Genomic DNA, 18,549 nt, shown 5'->3' with positions numbered 1-18,549 from the left:
ATAGAGTAGTATAGCTGCCTACATACAGATACATATTGATCATGTTTCACAGTTGAGTGTGGATTTGGAGTGAGATATGGACTCCTGCCCTATAGGATGAGTTCAAGGCTATTCCTGATGCCACCTAGAAGGAATTAAGAAATACAAGAATCAATAGGGAGATATTTTGAAAATAATTGCCAGTGTTTTAGAGAGACTTCTGACATCAAGATATTGGTAAAAACTACTGTGGTAGAGGAACACCTATTAGTTTGAAATAAAATCAAGAGTATTTAATATGGATTTTGTGGGTAGTAAGCAAGTTTATATTTTTTCAGAATAAAGTGGTGTCTACCCCCTACTTCCATCTTCATGAGGTAACTACAACTCCAGGATTGAGACAGTAAAGTTACTAAGCATAAATTGAAATTTTTTTTTTATCTTGAATATTTTTTGTCTCAGTCTCATCCTCAGTGCACCCAGCTGTCCAGCAGATCAATTGGTAATCCTGGGGCACTACTGTATTTCTTGAACTCTCCAGCTTTTGTTTGATAAATGATTATTTTGCTGCATGGTGTATCTTTGGGCAAGATGTACTGAGAAACAGCATTCACTGTGACAGGAAAAATCAGATAAAGGTGTCCTTAAAGATGATCAGATATGAGAAGGGATGATAAACTTCATGGAAGGATTCCCTTCTGCAAATGACTTGTCCTGGTTTCTGGATATGGATAGCCAGCTGGGATCTGACCGAGAGAAGATGGGAGGACAGACCTAGTCCAAGGAGGATACAGCAGTGTATTTTCCTCTATCCCTCTGACTTTCTTTTGCTATTATTTTACACGTAGGTGTGGTGAACTGCTGAAACACGGTTTAGAGGTGCCATCTATTTTGATTAAATGTATGGATGGGCATAGGAGTCCAAATTTTTAGATGGGATATTATCTGTTGAGGTTATTCTTGAACATGCAGAACTTATGCTTTCCAATGGATGGGTGTTGTCCTGAAATACATTTCACAGAATCACAGAATGTTAGGGGTTGGAAGGCACCTTAAAAGATCATCCAGTCCAACCCCCCTGCCAGAGCAGGATTACCTAAGGGCAGGTACAGGAATGTGTCCAGGTGGGTTTTGAATATCTCGAGAGAGGGAGACCCAACAACCCCCCTGGGTGGCCTGTTGCAGTGTTCTGTCAGCCTCACAGTGAAAAAAATTTTCCTTCAGTTTCCATGGAACTTCTATGCCTCAATTTCTACCATCGCCCCTTGTGCTGTCATTGGGCATCACCAAGCAGAGCCTGGCTCCATCCTCTTGATGCTCACCCTGCACATCTTTATCAACATGAATGAGGTCATAAACTTTAATGACGTCCAAATCAAAACTTCAAAATGGCTCCTGCTCAATAAGGAACCGATTTCAGCATTGTGACCCAAGTTGACTCAAAGTTCCTGGATCTTCTTTCCTTTGAAAATTGCCAGTTTGTGGACAGGTTGCTGCAGTTGATCAGAAGATTGTAATTGTTCTAAGTCCATACCAATATTTTTTAATTAAAAAAAACCAATCAGCCAAAGACACAGAATCGGAGAGACGAGAGATGCCTTCAAAATTCATCTGTAGTGTCTATTTCAGTCATGGTTAAATAATGGCAGAGGCGGTTCCTAAGTGTCCAGTAACAAGGACAGGATACTGAGATGTGGCAATCTGAAAGTCTCCTTGCCGAATTGCTTGCCTTCAGTCTAAGGCAGAGTCGAGCCTCTTGCATCCTTAGGAGATGAATTTTTTTCCTGATTCAAGTAAAGCTGCTTCTCCATATTCCTCTCCTGTTTCTTCTTTATTATCGCTTTCTTCCCTTTTTTTTTCCTTTTAAATTTTCTCGTATCTTAATCCTGATGCAGCAAATGAAACTCTGTAAATCTCAAATGTTTCACAAGCCTTCTGGTACAGACAGGGTAGCATCCTTACAGTGTGTCCTGAATCTCTGGAGGTTGTTGCACATACTTTTTTTCCAGGATTTGTCATTTCATTTTCTATGGAAGATGCTTATGAAGCACTTTAAGTGTAATCCTTTTTTCTTTTTTTTTTCCCCATGAGTAATATTCCTGATTGTGGCTTGATCTATTTTTCATCTCACTAACCAGTGCTATTCTTAAACAAGATGTCTGTTTGTGGTATGTAGGAAAAATTGTGGTGTCTAGGAAAAATACGTTAATAGTCCAGCAAAATTACAATAAATTCAACCTAGAAGAGCACAAAGGAAGTCAAAACAGTATTAAACATCTTTGTAGACAGTGGTTTCAGGTTAACAGCAAATATTTATTGTAAGGCTTCCTGAAGCTGCTTTCATTGCAGTCAAAAATTGCTCATACCCAGATGAAGTGGATTATTGAAGAGGACAGTATTAGACCTTTTAATTCTAAATCTCAACTCTGAACATACTTCCTGGAAATGATAAAAATGCATCATGAGTAGCTTTGCTGCTATTACGTAGTTTAGTTAAAGGTGGGTATTTTTAGTCCCTGAATAAAGAGGTGAGCTCACCTCATTAGAGGTGAGCATGGAAAGGTACCCCTTCCAGAATTTCTGCTCTCAAAACCAGTTAATGTAAACCACTCTTCCAAAATAGCTGTGAGACTTATCTTAGGGTGTACATCTCATTGTGAAAAACTTTGTTACTGTGAACGCTCTTGATTTACCTTCATTTCTCTTCTGTCTCCTGAGAGTCTCCATCTTTCCAGAAGTCTGTGTGACTTACTCTCTGGGAATAGCAGTAGTTTAAACACTAAATACTTTGCTCTCAGATACAGTACTGCAGAATTTTTCATTGGAAGAGATTCCTCTGGGTGTTCTCAGTGTTACAGTTCTTCAAAGTTATGGTTTTGAAGGTGTGATATTCTGTAGTTTCAACTTGAGAACAGTGAAACATAGTGCTGGCATAATGGTTTCAGTTGCTAATCTAGAAATCTGTGGTGCAACTTTGGAGAAAGTAGAGAGAGGCTGCAGCCTAGGATGTATAAAAGATTCTGCATAAGGAGTAGAGTGAAGGAGTAGAGTAGAAGTAGGAGAACAATTATCAGAGAGAGTAGAGCAGCTTTTTTGTCCTCCTGGTAAATCCACATCACCGTCTCCTGAGTACTTCCACTGGAAGAGTGTGCAGGTGACCACTTGTAAATCTTCTGTAAAAGTTCTTTTCCATACCCTTTTAGCATTTAATGGAAAAAGGTTCATGTGGCTCATCCCCAGAGATAGCAACCGTTCAACTCAGGTGGTGAATAAAAAAATGCTGACAGTTAACTACATAGTAGGAACTTACAGGAACTGATTAGTGGTTCATCAGATGATGTTCAGTTTTCATTTCAGTTCTTGAAAAAAGTTCTTAATGACTCTTTGAAGTCCGGATAACTTTTAAACGTTCTGGGTTTTGTTTGTTTATTTTTTTAATAAATACAAGCTTTTGCAATATGTAGTGATTTGTATATCTTTTAGTTGCTACCAGTGTAATCTAAGATTCCTCTTAATATTTGAATTTCTGGGGAATAGGAAATGTCCATTTGAAAATTGATTTGTTGTGTAAAGTTTTATATAAATTCTTGAAAACATTTTTAGTTTGATTAGAGGAAAAAAAAACCCACACCATTTTTTGAGGGTAATGAACACTCATTTTTAGTGTCCACCGGACTGTCTTTCTCTTTGCAGGTCAAAGTTGCAATCCTTAAATACATAGAGACTCTTGTACAACAGATGGACCCAGGAGATTTTGTAAATTCAAGTGAAACTAGGTTAGCAGTGTCTCGAATCATCACCTGGACCACAGAGCCGAAGAGCTCAGACGTTAGAAAGGTATGGTTGGTAGTGTGTGCTTCCAGTTGCAGTACGTTCCAAGTCTTTTGACAAACCAGAGGAGCTATTAGTTCTTACTTAAAAACACAAAACAAAAAAAATCCGATTTCTTTAAAAATAAACTTCTTCTTTATGGATAAAAAATACCTCTGTATTCTTCTTGGCAAACACACCTAATTTTTCTGTAGCAAGTATTGGATGTGACAGAGTAAAAGCTTGCCAAATATGCGTGTTTAAGAATATTTAAGTAAAATGCAAAATTAGCACATCAAAAAACTCTCCATTAGGGTTGCATTTTCATGGATGTTAATATATCGAGATTATCTTTCATGGTACAAGGAATAACTTTGTTTCAAGTACTGTCTGGTATTGAAATCTGTTCAGTGGGCATTTCCTATGCAGTTTTACTTCGGAGACCTCCTGTGATTCTAATAGTGCAGGAATGGTAAGTTTTGTAGCAAACTTTGTTGAATCTCTGTCAGATCTTCAGCCCTGTGTTAACAAATACTAGGCAAATACTTGTTGATGCTTACGCAAAAGAAAATTTGTGCTTTAATAAGGTGTGAAAGGTTTGTTCTTGTAATTCTGTCTTTCCAGTGCAAAACTTCCCTTTTCACAGAACTGCAGCAGTTATTTTAGAGCTGGGTTAGGTATACCAGAGAGAGAGAGTAACCATGAGAAATGGACAAATGTAGTCTTTGGAAGGGCTTTCTAAGTAGTCCTTCCAATTACAGAAAGCAAAAGTCTTTTGATTTTGTTTACATTTTGATGGAGCAGAGCTCTATGTTGTTCTGACTGTCACCAGCCATTCTGTCTCAGCTGCCATTGCCAGCTTGAAAACACTTGTGGTAAGTAAGCATATTTATGTTCTGGCTGATAAGTGCAAGCATCTTTGACACAGAGACTAACTCTTCAGTTTCTTTGCTTATTTCTGCGGTTTGAAGAGTTGCAACAATTCAATTTTTTTTTAGATTCCTTTCCTTTTTACAATTAAGGTTAGAGTTTGGGTAACTTCATCATTTAAAGTATGTCGTGTGAAGGGAACAAAATAAGAATAGCTTCCATGACTTCTTGATATCTGGAATGTGTTCAATATGCACTAAAAACACATAGGAGAGTTTATATTGCAGATAGCATTTCTGTCTTTCATTTCTTACACAACTTTGAGTACAAAAAAAGTAATAGATTATATCCTACGGACTGTTCTTGCCTAGTACCATGTTCTAGTGCCATGTATAAGACCATAAAACAGGAGAATTGAAACAGCACTATCTTCAAAATCGGTAAAGGTTTTGTACTAAGGCACGTGGCAAGCTGTCTTATCTGAGCTCGATATCTCTAATAAGCATTTTTATGTCAATAAGTAACTGAATCATGGAAAGATTTGCTAGTAAGCCAAATCATCTGGAATACCTTAATTACACAAAGTTTTCTCATTTGATTTTTCCTTTCCATAACACAGCTATTAGAGGTAACTAACTGCCAAGAGCCTTTAGTAACTCTTTAAAACAAAATTTCACCAGTATGTAGTCAAAACAATTATTCTAATGATATAAAATATTTTGTTCTTCTAACAGGGTTTCCTGCCTGCCTGCTTTCCACAAGCTTCTTCTCTCTATTTATAAGCATACAGCATTTAGTATGATTTCTTTAAAAGTTCTTGACAAGTGTATCTCTGTGTGATTGAGTTTGGGGTCGGTTTTTGTCCCTCCCTCCTTTTTTTTTTAATTTTTTTTAAAAACCTTTCCATTACTAAGTATTAAGAAAAATACTTTTTTATTTTATTAGTCTGAAGTTGGGCACTCTATTTGTGCAGTTTACTGACATGGGATTTCTTCCTGTAAGGTAAAATTCTGTGTTTCAGAACTTAGATTTCTTCCAGGTTAGAATTCTTTCGGAAAGAATCAGAATGTTCTTAAACTTCTAAGAACAAAGCAACCACAAAAATAGGACTTCTAAGATGTCATCTCTATGACTGGACTAGAGAGAGCTTGTGCTGAGAAGAAAAACCTCCAAATACTCTGAAATACTGCCTCTTTTTTTTTTTCCTTCTGTGAAGGAGGAGAGAGAGAAAGCAGGTAACTGGATAGTTGAAAACCTTATGTGAGTTAGTATCAATTTTGATACTTTAGGTTGAGCTTCATTTTGGGCAGATGTGAGGGTATCAGTTTTTTCCTGAGGTGAGCTTGGATTGCCTGCCTGTTCTTTTATGAGCATCTTAAGCACACACAGAGTTTCAGAGTGGAGACACTGGTAACTCCTGAGCCCTTGCTCAGTTGCTGGATTTGTTTTGGTTGTGCTTTGTGTCAGTTTCAAGATAAATTGTGTCTATCTAACATGCTATCATTTTTGCACTCAGCTTCATACTGAGATGTGTGCTGACATGTGTACCCCATACCTTGGCCTTCCACTTTTAATTAGAAAATACTACAGTTCATTACTCTGGAAGCGAAAATAGGGGAATGAACATCTAAAAGAATTTTCCAACCTACTGCCTTGAAGTATATGGCTGCTTAAGGAAGCTGTCTACCGTTCATGCCTAGCATGAAGCACTGGTTCTCTCCAATGCATGGCAGACCTTGATGGTGAGCTGTGTAACCTAGCCATACTTGGTTAATCTTAGGATCAGAGATTTGTACTACAAAGAAGCTATTAAATTCTTACGGAGAACTTAATCTCTAGCCCTTCAATGCACATTGGTTTAGTTGCTATGCTGACAGCTTTGTTAGACTACCCAGTGAATATTCAGCAAACTACAAACACTACCAAGTCGTGTATCAAACATTACTTTCCTAGAGGGAATCCAGTCATCATGTAACTTAACTGTGTTGCTTTGTCATTTTTTGATCAGATAAAAAATACATAGTAAAGCATGCTGTAGGATGAGAATAACATTGATGAGCTGTTAAAATGGACGTCTACATCTCTTAGGCTATCAACTCCACAACTTAACGGTTTTCATCATTATAATATGTGGTCATTAAAATGATTGTGTAAAGTGTAATCTCATTGTTTTGTGCCTGGATTTAGCAGTATCTGAACTTCCAGCTTTTCAAGAGATGCAGATTGGTTTTGTTCACATCCGTTAACATCTTTATTCAAGCTTAATCAAGACTTAAGTTTCATTTTGTGATTACTACTCATTATATCATCCCGTGCTGATAAAATGGCTTTAGAAACTTTGTCTTTGATCTGTTTTCTTCTTCTAGGCTGCACAGTCAGTGCTGATTTCCCTTTTTGAACTCAATACTCCAGAGTTTACGATGCTATTGGGTGCTTTACCAAAAACATTTCAGGATGGAGCCACAAAGCTTCTCCATAATCATCTCCGTAACACAGGCAACAGTGGTCAGGTATCTACACTTCTCTTCTTATTCTTGCTGAAGTTATTGGTGTTTTGAACTCAAACTGAAACCTAGGAGTTATTTGTGAGACAAAGAAAGTTAGTGGTGGGGAGGGAACCCAAATCAAGTGTAGAATTCTGTCACAATAGCAGATACCACTTTATGGAATGACTTTTCTTTTTCCACCAAAGAATGGTAATTTCTTTGTTGCTTCCAAGTGACTTCGTAAGTTTGAATGTACCTTTTAAGAGTAGTTTATCTTTACTCATTTCAAAGTTGCACCCGATTGAAGTTACGAGTAATTGGCTTGCCAGACCAAGAAATTAAATAGAAGATCTTTGACTACTTCTGGGCAGTAGAAAATGAATACAGTAATAACTTGAAAGGAAAGCTGAAGTACTACTGGAGTATATCTTAACCTCTCCTCCTCCAGGGATCAATGGGAAGTCCTCTAACAAGACCTACTCCACGTTCCCCAGCAAGTTGGTCAAGTCCTCTCACTTCCCCAACCAATACATCACAGAACACTTTGTCACCAAGGTAATGTATGCTGCTATAGTTTTGCATCTAGGGCTTCATCACATTATCCAAAATTGCAACCCTGCCAGCAAAAGCCTGGAGTGAATTTTGCATTGGCAGATGCTGAAAAAGAAACCCCCTCTCCTTCAACAGAGTGAACTGCTGGCCTCCCTCAAGGCCCTGACAATGGCCAGTGCTTGCACAAAGTGGGAAGGGCTATACAGCACTGTTATGGGTTTAGGACCATAGAGATGTAAGTCCTCCCAGGCTAGGCAGTCTAGGGAGTGGACACAGGATACTGTGAATTTTAGTTCATCCTATCATACTGCATCTCCCTGTGCAAAGGGAGTTCACAGTCTGTTCTCCCTCTTTTCCTCCCTTTCTCTCTGCTCCCGACGCAGTGTGGCTCTAATCTTTGTGGTTCATGGGGCAGACCTTCCGCAGCCTTGGACAAGCTTAGTTCTTGCTATGAAATTTCTGCCTAATGTGGGAGGGCAGAGAGGCCTGATCAAGGCCTGGTGCATCCAGCTTCGAGGGGAATTGAGGGCTACTGAGGCTGAGTCGGGGGGAGGTTTTTGCAAGTCTTTGGCCTGGTAGGCCCAGGTGAGCCTAATTTGTGTATATATTACTTTTCCCTGAATACCTGTTGTATTTCTGTATATGTTTGTAAATAGCATTCATATTTAACCTCCAATTATGTGCACTGAGTGCTTTTATTTTACCCCCTTGGGGGTAAAATACCTTTCTGTCCTTTTGCCCTGGGCGGCTCATGGCCCAAAACGAGGACAGGCACTTTGGACTGAAACTGGATTAGCGGGAGAAGGAACAGAAGTGTTTATCTCAAGCAAATGTTAGGTCAGGTGGGCCATCAAACCAGACTTGGTGTAGGCTGGACACAGAGTAGTAGTGTATAAATGTGCTGGTCTTCAACTTTGTGGTACTGATGTTGCCAACAAAGCGGTCTTCATAATTTTGCTTTTACCAATCAACTTCCTGTGCAAAATGTTGAGTTCTGTCAGTCCTCCTTACTCTGGAACTTTTTTAAGAAAGAGAGAATGGTGTAAAGATCCCAGTTTCATACCCATCAGAGTAAAAAGGAGAAGACAAAGTTTGTTTCTTCAGACCAACAGTGCTACGTTCGTAGACTTTCCCTTAGCTATTCCCCAGTATTTTCTCTTGTCAGTGGTATCATACCTATTAAGATCTACTGTAACACAGATGTGTTATGAGAAGAGCCACTTTACTTTCTTAACTGGTTTCCAGAAAAAAAAAAATTAACTATTTTATTAGTATTTCTTGACTTTTTATAGCTCCATGCTGATGTTAGTTAAAAATAAATTCTTCTGAATTCCCATGTCTTTCTCTGTGGCCCACAGTGCATTTGACTATGACACTGAAAATATGAATTCTGAAGACATTTACAGCTCTCTGCGTGGAGTTAGTGAAGCCATTCAGAATTTCAGTTTTCGTAGTCAGGAAGATATGAATGAGCCTGTGAAACGAGACGCCAAAAGAGATGATGGTGATTTGGTGAGTACTTCAACTCAGTACCACTGGGCACCAGCAAACCAAGCCAATAGATTGATCCGTTACACAAAGTAAAACACCTTTTCCAGTGGGTTCATATTTTAAAACTTCTAAAATGGGATGCTTTTCCTAATTATTTCAATGCTTTAGAAAAGGGTGTTCTACTATTTGAACCACACTTTGGAATATATGCTTGTTCTAAATATCACTAGGTATTTATTTAAACTCTAGCAAAGTAAAAACAGATTATGTTGAAAAACAACTGGAGTGCAGTTTTTGAGAGGTCTGCACCTAACTGTTCATGATTTTCCAAAGTTTTTCTTTTATTCTGTACAAATCTTGTGGCGTTATCAGTGCTACATGTAGTGTTTTAAACTTCTGTTTGCATGGAACTTTGTCTTTCAGATGTGTTGGGCTTGCAAACATGTTTTTAATTACTTAGCATTAAACTTCTGAAATAAAGTACAAAAAAAAAGTCTATGCGGTCCAAAGTAATTAATGAAATAGCAGAAGTTGGGAGTGTTTTAAGGAAATGGAAGTTTAAGGACCTGTTTCTATGACTCCTTATTTGAAGGCCAGTTTGAAATGCTTGAGATTTGTAAACTTTTTGGAATTTGTGTGCTTTATTATGTATAGATGAGTTAATGTAGTCAGTTGCAAAGGGTGTAAGGGTGTATTTCATAGGCTCTCATGAGGTTTTTTTTCCTGCAGATTTGCAGTGCTTCTGGCATAGCTGACCTACGGGCAGGAAGCGGTGTGAGCGATACAGGCCGAACAGCTCTCGATAACAAAACATCCTTACTCAACACAATGCCTCCTCACTCTTCACCACGCTCACGAGATTATAACCCATACAATTACTCTGATGGTATTAGCTCATTTAATAAGTCTGCTTTGAAAGAAGCCATGTTTGATGATGATGCAGAGCAGTTTCCTGATGGTAAGCTTCAGAGTGTGTTCTGTGTGCTAGAAGAAAAACGATGAGGTTCTTCCATCTTGTGGTTGAGTTTCTGAATTTATTGTTAACAATACATGTATCACCAGTGCCACTCCTTTGAGTGCGTGCAGAGCTACTGGTTAGTGTTCTTTTGAGTGACATTGTTATGCTACTTGTTGTTTGTAAAAATTAAGAGTAAAAATGAGATACATACTGAACAATGTCATATACTTCTGGTAGCACATCCTGTAGCAGCATTGCCCATGTAAATTTACTTGAAAATAGTATTTACAATGAGGAAGTAAAACTGGATCAAGCCAGTTTGGAAGTTGGGTGAAAGGCTAAGTATTTTTTGGTAATATATTTGCATTTGAAACATGACATTGGCATTTTCTATTGACTAAACATTCTCTTTAAAAACAAACACACACAAAAAAAAAAAGCTTTAACCAGGAAGGTTGTTCATTTAGCCCATCTAAATCTTGGAACTTGGGCTGCTCTTTTGTAAGCTTCTGGAGGTGCTTTTTAGGATTTCTCAGTGTATCTTGGGAAGATTGCAAAGTGTCACTACTGTCATTATTTTAAAAGGTAGTAGGTGGCTTTCATAGTCTGGTGTCCATTGTTGTTGATGTTTCATTTGTAGTTAGTGATTAAAATCAGATTTTAAGTAAAGAAATTTCTTAACAGTGAGGGACAAATGAACTTTCTCTCTTCTGGCTCTTTTGCTTCTGTCATCCAGCAAAGATGTGTTATAGAAACCATCAATTTAATTAAAAGTAGAATCCAGAGCCATCTCGTAATGACTGTGAGGAATTTCTGTGGGACTAACAGCCTTGGTTTGCTTCCATTTTAGTTATTTTGTTCCAAGCACCATTCTTGTGCATTTCTTTTCCCCCATTTGTGTTAACAGCGTAGGTATTGCTGTGGAACTACAGCTTACAAAAATTAAAATTCTGTAATACTGTGATGGTTTGAAACTGTCTCTTTAATTTTCCTTTGCAAAGTTCAAGCAGAGAAAGTGAAAGAATGTAAATAAGTCACTATTGGGTGTAAGAAAGCAAAAATAATGATTGTTCTAAAGGCTTCCATTGGATAGATAGAAATGTTTAAGAACTATTACCCAAAACAAAGTGGGCACTCTGCATTCTGCAGTCGGGGCAGTTGCTGGGCTGTCTGGCTGCTGTTTCTTCTTCTCTTCTAGCTGAAGATAACACACTGACCTTGGCGAGCTAAGTTAACAACTTTCTGCTTTAGCTAACTCTGCTTTCTGTCCAGGGGGCCTGGGGGGGAGGCCCCTGGGAAAGAGGCCCCTTGGGAAAGGTCCCCTTTGGGGGGAAGCAAAGGGATTTTGGTTGTGCTTTCTGTTGATTGTATATATTTGTAAATGTTGTGAATTTTGTATATTTGTACATACTCATTGCATTTCATCATAGATTGTAGATTCTGCTTGTAAATACAGCTTTCATTTGCTTCCAGACTGAGCTAGCCTGGTTATTGTCGGTGGGGGGGGGAATTTCAGCTCACACTGACACAAATACTAACAAAGAAAAGATAAATTTATCATCTTTGGTGGAAGGGACATATGGAAAAAGTGGCATTCTGTGTACAGATCAGATTTGAAGGGATCACTTTGGGGACTGCAAGCATAAAAACTCTTGCAGTAAACTAGCTTGTTGGGTTTTTTCCAATACCATTGTAAGGGGGTTTTGATGAGTGTAAGCTTTTTCGGCCGTGTTGGCTGCACTGAAAACGTAGCAGCCAAATTGCAGTTTTTGCAGACAAATTTGGAGTTCAAAATAAAATTAACAACAAAACCCCAACCAACCAAAAAACCAAAAGCATTCTAGGAAGCCAGGTAGCCATCCCAGAAAATATCCCTTGCTTGTACAGCAGGCACTAGTACTTACTTACCCTGACCTGAGAACCATGTTGGTGTATTTCTTTATGACAGAGCCTGCCATGGACCATTCTGATCTGGTTGCAGAGTTACTGAAAGAGTTATCAAACCACAATGAGAGAGTTGAAGAAAGGAAGGCTGCCCTGTATGAGCTCATGAAGTTAACTCAGGAAGAGTCTTTTGGTGTTTGGGATGAGCACTTCAAAACAATATTACTTTTGCTGCTTGAAACACTTGGAGATAAAGAGGTAAAGTCAGATGAATCCAGTTAATGTCAACAAAGCACATGGTTTACTTTCAGTTTCTTTGAAAACTGTCTAGCTTGTAGGAAAAACACTTGAAAAACAAAGTTACTTTGTAAATGCAAGAATGTCATGAAGCCTGAGTGCTGTGATAGAGAAAAAGAGTGTGAATAATAACCTTCACAAGGGTTTTTATTTGTCAGTCCCCCCATAAAAAATTAAATGAAACATTTTTCACGAGGATACAAGCTTATCTGTTAACAGGGTGGAGTCTAGACTATCAAAACATGTGGCAAAGCATTTAAAACCAGTAACGCCTATTGTGAAGAGACTGAGTACTATGTAAGTGTCCTCTGCAAGGGATAAGTGCTTGAAACGACTGAAGAGCAAAATGACACTAACAGTTTTGATGTTGTAAAAAAAAAAAAAAAGGCTGAGGAAATTTCAGGAATGTACTTGTATGCTGTGATGTTGAAGATTTGTTCACCACTTGTGATGAGTAAAATAGTTTGCAACTTAACTTCTGGGTGGTGTAAATAACACAGGTTAACAATATGCTTATGATATGCCACCTGAATTATCTGCAAAAAGAGAGATTGAGAAGAGTGAGGAAGTAAAGATGTTTTCCCAGCTTTATTTGTTTGCAGTATGAACTCATGGTTCATGTGCAGGGAATGTAATGTGGTATTCTTCCATTATCAGAGACACTTCCAGTTGCTGAGCAAGTGTTAAAATGTATGACTGTATAAAGATACATAACTAATTTATTTTAATATTAAATCTTTAGCATGCAATTAGAGCTTTGGCATTGAAAGTTCTAAGAGAAATTCTAAGAAACCAGCCAGCAAGGTTCAAGAATTATGCAGAGCTCACGATCATGAAGACATTAGAAGCTCATAAGGATCCTCATAAGGAGGTTAGTAATCAGTTCCTTTATTTCTTTGATGCTGTGACAAATTATTGCAAAATGAAACAGCTGTCTAAAAAATGTTGAGAAGTCAGTCTGATCTTACTGAGTAATTTGTTTAATACCAAGCATTCAGCTGTTGTTAGTTAACATGGGTATGCAAGAAAAAAATCCCCAAACTGCAGTTTTATAAGCTCTCAAATGCTCAACAGCAGCTCTAACAATTGCCTCAAGTGCTGTCCAAGAGGACAATGGTACCAAATGATGTGTCCACATAGATTTTCAAGGAGCAACTGAAGTTTTTTACTTTTATGACATGTTAGGTCAGATACTGGTGGCCTGGAGCTCTACAACAAGCTTCCAGATTTCATTGAGGTGCATGGATGAAAGATGGGACTGAACACAGCAAGGAGTTGTCAACCCTTTCCATTTTCAGCCAGCTCTGCACTATTCAAGAGCATGGCTTTGGATGTTGTTAGGGTTGAACACATAGGAACGTGTCAAAGGGAGGAGCTGGTTGTAGCCAAGAATAGTCAGAGGATCATAAGTAGAAGGATAACTTGTTCAGAAGTATTTGTGATGCCCACATATACACAATAAAGGATAATTCTTGTAGGTGTAAGAAATACAAATACAGTAACCACCCCAATATGAATCAGTTCCCATCAATGTCACTGATGCTGTGGAGAAAACTATCAGATGAGTAGATCCTCTCCCTGCTGTCTCCATGTGAGGGCACAATCAATGTGGAACTTGCAGTGGAGTTCCAGGTTTTGTAGTTTGACTACAGTTCCATACCAGTGACTTTTGTCACTCCTCTGGTACTCCTGTTTTCCCTGCATCCTCTTGATGGGTTTCATGTACTGTATTTATTACGGTGTCTTGTCTCCATCTCTCCTTTTCTGTTACCATGCGTTTTTGTCTTTGGCTTCATGTAAATGAGAGAGAGGAGAGGGGACAAGGATGGAGAGAGTTAAGGAGGTTTTTGTACATCACTGATAAACAAACAGTGGATTTTGTACAGCAGCTTGTCTCACTAGATAGCAGCACTGTTAGGAAGATCAGATGCGAAATTTTCTGTTGTTCCCATGTTGTATCCTGAGATTCTGTACCTGTTAATTTCCTACCTAATTACTCTGGTTTTGCATATTCTTCAGGCTTAAAACACTTTCATGTCATAGTCTATTTCAAACTCAGAGGGGAGGAAAACCAGCTGGATTGATTTCTAGGGGCAGTAACAAATGACAACAGAACAACTCATAGATTTACAAAGGTGGTGACAGTTCAATATGTAGCTGGAAGGTACTTCAGAATAGATAAATCTGGCATCAGTGATCCTGAGCATAAAAATCCCCTACTAAGAGCTCTACAATATTGTAGAAATACGTGAGTGAAGAGTCTTGAAAATCTGTTTACAAGATTCCAGCTGTCGGGTGTACTGCTAGATATCAGATCATAGTAAATGAGCTCTGTGAAATCATTTTTCTATGTCTTTTATTTATTCTTTCAATAGGTCGTGAGATCTGCTGAAGAAGCTGCTTCCATGCTGGCCACTTCCATTAGCCCAGATCAGTGCATCAAAGTTCTTTGTCCGATTATCCAAACTGCAGATTACCCCATTAATCTGGCTGCCATCAAAATGCAGACAAAAGTCATAGAAAGAGTATCAAAAGAAACCCTTACTCAACTTTTACCAGAGATTGTGCCAGGTCTAATACAGGTAAGGAGAGAAGAAAAGGGAGAACCAAACCAAAACACCAAATTGTGTATAGAATTGCAAAGTTTTTTTTTTTTTCTTTTGAAGTAGCATCACTTGGCTGTTATGGAGGATAGTTGATGTTGTCTGATAGTTGATGGCTGATAACTCAGATAGTAGGAACAAGCTCTTGGATTGGCACATAGCTAATTATAACTGTGGTTAGGACTCCACAGATGTTGCAGTAGGATATGAAGTACTGGTTCCTAGTGAAGCTTGGTAGATGCTTTTAGTTAACATTTTTCATTGGTTTTTTTGGTGGTTTATCTCTTTCCAAGCTATCATCACTGTGAGGGTGATGGAGCACTGGAATAGGCTGCCCCAGGGGTTGTGAAGTCTCTCTGGAGATACTCGAAACCTATCTGGATGCATTCCTATCTGGATGTGATCTGCTCTAGGTGATCCTGCTCTGGCAAGGGGATTGGACTGGGTGATTTTTTTTCAAGCTCCCTTCCAGCCCTTAACATTCTGTGATCACTTGGTCTGAAATTGACCATGTTCTATTTGTGTATAGTTGTAGGGGTTTATCCTTTGGGGTTTAGGGGAGGCAATAGGAAAGCAGTAGTTGATTAGAGAAATTTTAATAAAAGTAGAAAGATACAATTTTTTTAGTTCCTTTGCCTTTAAAAATAAATCCCTTCCCAGCTTCTCAAGAGCTAAGATGCATTGATTTGCATGTGATGGATAAAGATTTTGCAAATATCAACCGCAGCATTCTGCAGATCTTTGTCTTTATGGGTGTGATCTGATCATACATCTGCAGGAAAGTAGAGGCAGAAACAGGGCCATCTGAGAAGGGGTGTGGGTAATGCATGGGATACTAGGAAAGTAACAATAAAACCCAAAAGTGTTAAGGAATGAGATGGAAGTTCACCAAAAAGAACCTTTGGCTGTTAAGAAAATCCTTCTTTCAGAGTAACAAATCTCTAAACTGAATTGTCTTCTGCTTTAAGTAAATATCTGTATAACCTGGAACACTTCCTCTTAGCATGGCAGCAGCTCTCTTTTCAGTGTAATTTATGACCAGGATTGTGTGGGGTTTAATTTTGATCGGGAAAACAATTATCAGTGGGGATAATAAGCAGTCTGCTCTAGAAGTGCATGCTCTGGTTTTGCCTGTTTTGTTGTTGGAATGCTTCACTGGGCTAACTGAGCATTAATTTACAGTGGACTTCAATGTATTTATTATAGCAAAGATATAAACAGCTTTGTGAGGCTTTCAATCATTAACTGACAAGGTATTAATTTTGTTGCTTTCTAGGGTTATGATAATTCAGAGAGCAGTGTTCGTAAGGCATGTGTTTTCTGCCTTGTAGCCATCCATGCAGTAATTGGTGATGAACTAAAACCACATCTCAGTCAACTCACTGGCAGTAAAGTAAGTAAGAGATACTATTTAAAGAAATCTTGGTTCCTAAATGCATGTGTGCATTTGTTTTGGTTGTAGTTGCAAAAAGTTTCATAAAAGTATGTACTGGGATGAGAATATCCAGGCTACTTCATCATAAAATGTTGAGAACTGAGAATCTGTAGATCTTTATGCAAGTGTATGAACTTTAGCATAAGGCAAATACTAAATTATGTTCCTTTCTGCTGTTTAATGGATTTAGTTACTGCTTGTACTCACCATGGCTTCTCTTACCAGTATTTCTTGTCTTGATTTTCACACAAGTTCCTATTGGAAAGCAGTAAATGTAGTATGTAGATGTATATATAGAGCAGTTCTGTTTATTCTCCCTCCTTGTTATTTGGCTTTCATCAGTCCTTTCAGTACCTCTGATTTGAAATAGTAATAATCAGTCTGTGGTTCTTTTTGGTTCAGGGCGTTTATGATTTTATTGACATCTCTCGCATACAATCGGTGTTTTATATCTTTGCCTGAGACATTTCTGTCTTAAAAATACTCTGTCAGTGATAGTGTTGGATGTGATTCCAGACAGTATTGGAACCTTTAGTAAGTAGCAACGTTAGTAACTGTTAACTAGAGGCTTAAAACCTCGACGCTGACTTAGAAGATAAAAAAAAAAACTACCTACCTTGTTGTAGTTTGAAGAAAATATCCCATCTGTCTTAATCTTTCTACTTTATATCATTCTCGTCTTTACATCCTTAAAGAAGCTTTCAGCTTCCTTGTGACAAATTTTGCTGTGTTTGATGTTCTCATTGGCAAATATATTACCTTTGCATCAACTGTGTAAAATACAGATTTGCTTTGGGGGAGAAGAGAAGGGTTTAATATCTGTTTTGTACCATTCTTGTAGTCTGTACAGTTTGCAAATTACTAAACAAAGTGAATTTCTGGCTTGAATTTGCAGATGAAATTACTGAACCTTTACATCAGACGTGCACAGACAGGCTCTGGACCAGGAGATACACCAGCTGATCTGTCTGGACAAAGCTAATGAAGCAGACAAGAGTTAACCAGGTCTCCTGAAACAAGGGCAAGGCCCTCTTCAGTGAAAGGAAAATCCTTACATAAAATTTTTTGAACTTTTTTCTTGTGTATTTTTTTCTCCTGCTTTCTGTTGTTTGTTGGGTTTGGTTTGTTCTTTTTTTGTTGTTGTTGGGTTTTTTCTTTAACCAACGGCTGTCCTCAGCCTGCATGTGACTGTTGCAATAGAATTATTCTAAATCCAAGGAAGAACAGTATTAACATCAGTTGATCAAGGCAGAATAAAATTTTAAAAGAATCTAATCCATCAGTTATCCTGTTCACAATCCTCTGTGTCTTCCCATTAACTTCTGCCAGTGTTACTGTATTAAAAAAAGGATTATTTTTTTTAATGGTAATTAAAAAAGAACGCTTTAAGCTTCAGAAGTTAAACTCTAAGTTCTGTTGCTTTTATTCAGCTGCAGATAACATTACTTTCTTTATTGCTGTTTTGTTGGAGTATCACATCCTTTGCTAGAATCAAGAAGCAATGTGAAACCAGGCTGAACTAGTCTGAACTGCAGCGAGACTTGCTCACTGTGGTGGTGGTTCATCATCTTATTTACAGCTTGTTTGGGATATTCTGCAGATTGAGAGATATGCCCGTAAAAGAAAAGCTGGATTGATCCAGTTCTGTAAAAGTGTATTGTTCATTGGTTGTATGTTTGTTGCATAAATAAGCATTTAGTGTGTGCAGTAGAGGACTGGTACAAGCCGTACCTCTTGATGTGGAAGACAGCCCTTTGAGGGTAGCATTGCCAACCCACTGACAGTGTGGCAGTCTTCTTTCTAGCAGCAGAGTTAATGGTCTCTTGATGGATGTCAACCATCCTTGTCACTTTTCCTTCTTCAAGCAGGATGCTTCAGAATGGAGTGCTCTGCCCAAGCATGCTCAGTATGTATTTATCTTTATCACTAGAATGTTTCCTCTCAACCCAATTGCTGGAACAAGTAGTCTTGTATTGTAACTCACATGGGATTTTATGGCAACAGTACAGAAGAATATTCATTTGTTACCTTCCTAAAAGCACCAAGATTTTCAGCATTGAATTTAAGGTGGGGGAGGGGGAGGGGGGGAATAGTCACAAGTGCTATGGATCTTGCCACCTTTTAATTAAAAAGAAGATATATATATTTTGGATGAGTTTGGGAAAGCTGTACCAAATTCTTTGA

The 18,549-nt window shown here is 38.2% G+C and overlaps 1 protein-coding gene across 35 annotated transcripts in view; it reads left to right on the top strand.

The window, feature by feature from the left end:
* The window catches only part of CLASP2 (cytoplasmic linker associated protein 2), a 154,285-nt gene extending 136,158 nt beyond the window's left edge, over positions 1-18,127 (top strand). For all 35 annotated transcript variants that reach the window (XM_054385195.1, XM_054385190.1, XM_054385202.1 and 32 more), the window contains 10 exons: positions 3,673-3,816; positions 7,026-7,169; positions 7,594-7,700; positions 9,056-9,209; positions 9,918-10,146; positions 12,095-12,288; positions 13,070-13,198; positions 14,703-14,909; positions 16,207-16,323; positions 17,261-18,127. In XM_054385195.1, the coding sequence (XP_054241170.1) occupies positions 3,673-3,816; positions 7,026-7,169; positions 7,594-7,700; positions 9,056-9,209; positions 9,918-10,146; positions 12,095-12,288; positions 13,070-13,198; positions 14,703-14,909; positions 16,207-16,323; positions 17,261-17,347 (1,512 nt within the window). In that variant the 3' untranslated portion in view covers positions 17,348-18,127. The remainder of the gene's footprint in view (positions 1-3,672; positions 3,817-7,025; positions 7,170-7,593; positions 7,701-9,055; positions 9,210-9,917; positions 10,147-12,094; positions 12,289-13,069; positions 13,199-14,702; positions 14,910-16,206; positions 16,324-17,260) is intronic.
* The last annotated feature ends 422 nt before the right edge of the window (positions 18,128-18,549 follow it).

Source organism: Indicator indicator, chromosome 11 (assembly GCF_027791375.1).
Source record: "Indicator indicator isolate 239-I01 chromosome 11, UM_Iind_1.1, whole genome shotgun sequence".
Lineage (NCBI taxonomy): Eukaryota > Metazoa > Chordata > Aves > Piciformes > Indicatoridae > Indicator > Indicator indicator.
This window is presented reverse-complemented; position numbering and strand designations above follow the sequence as displayed.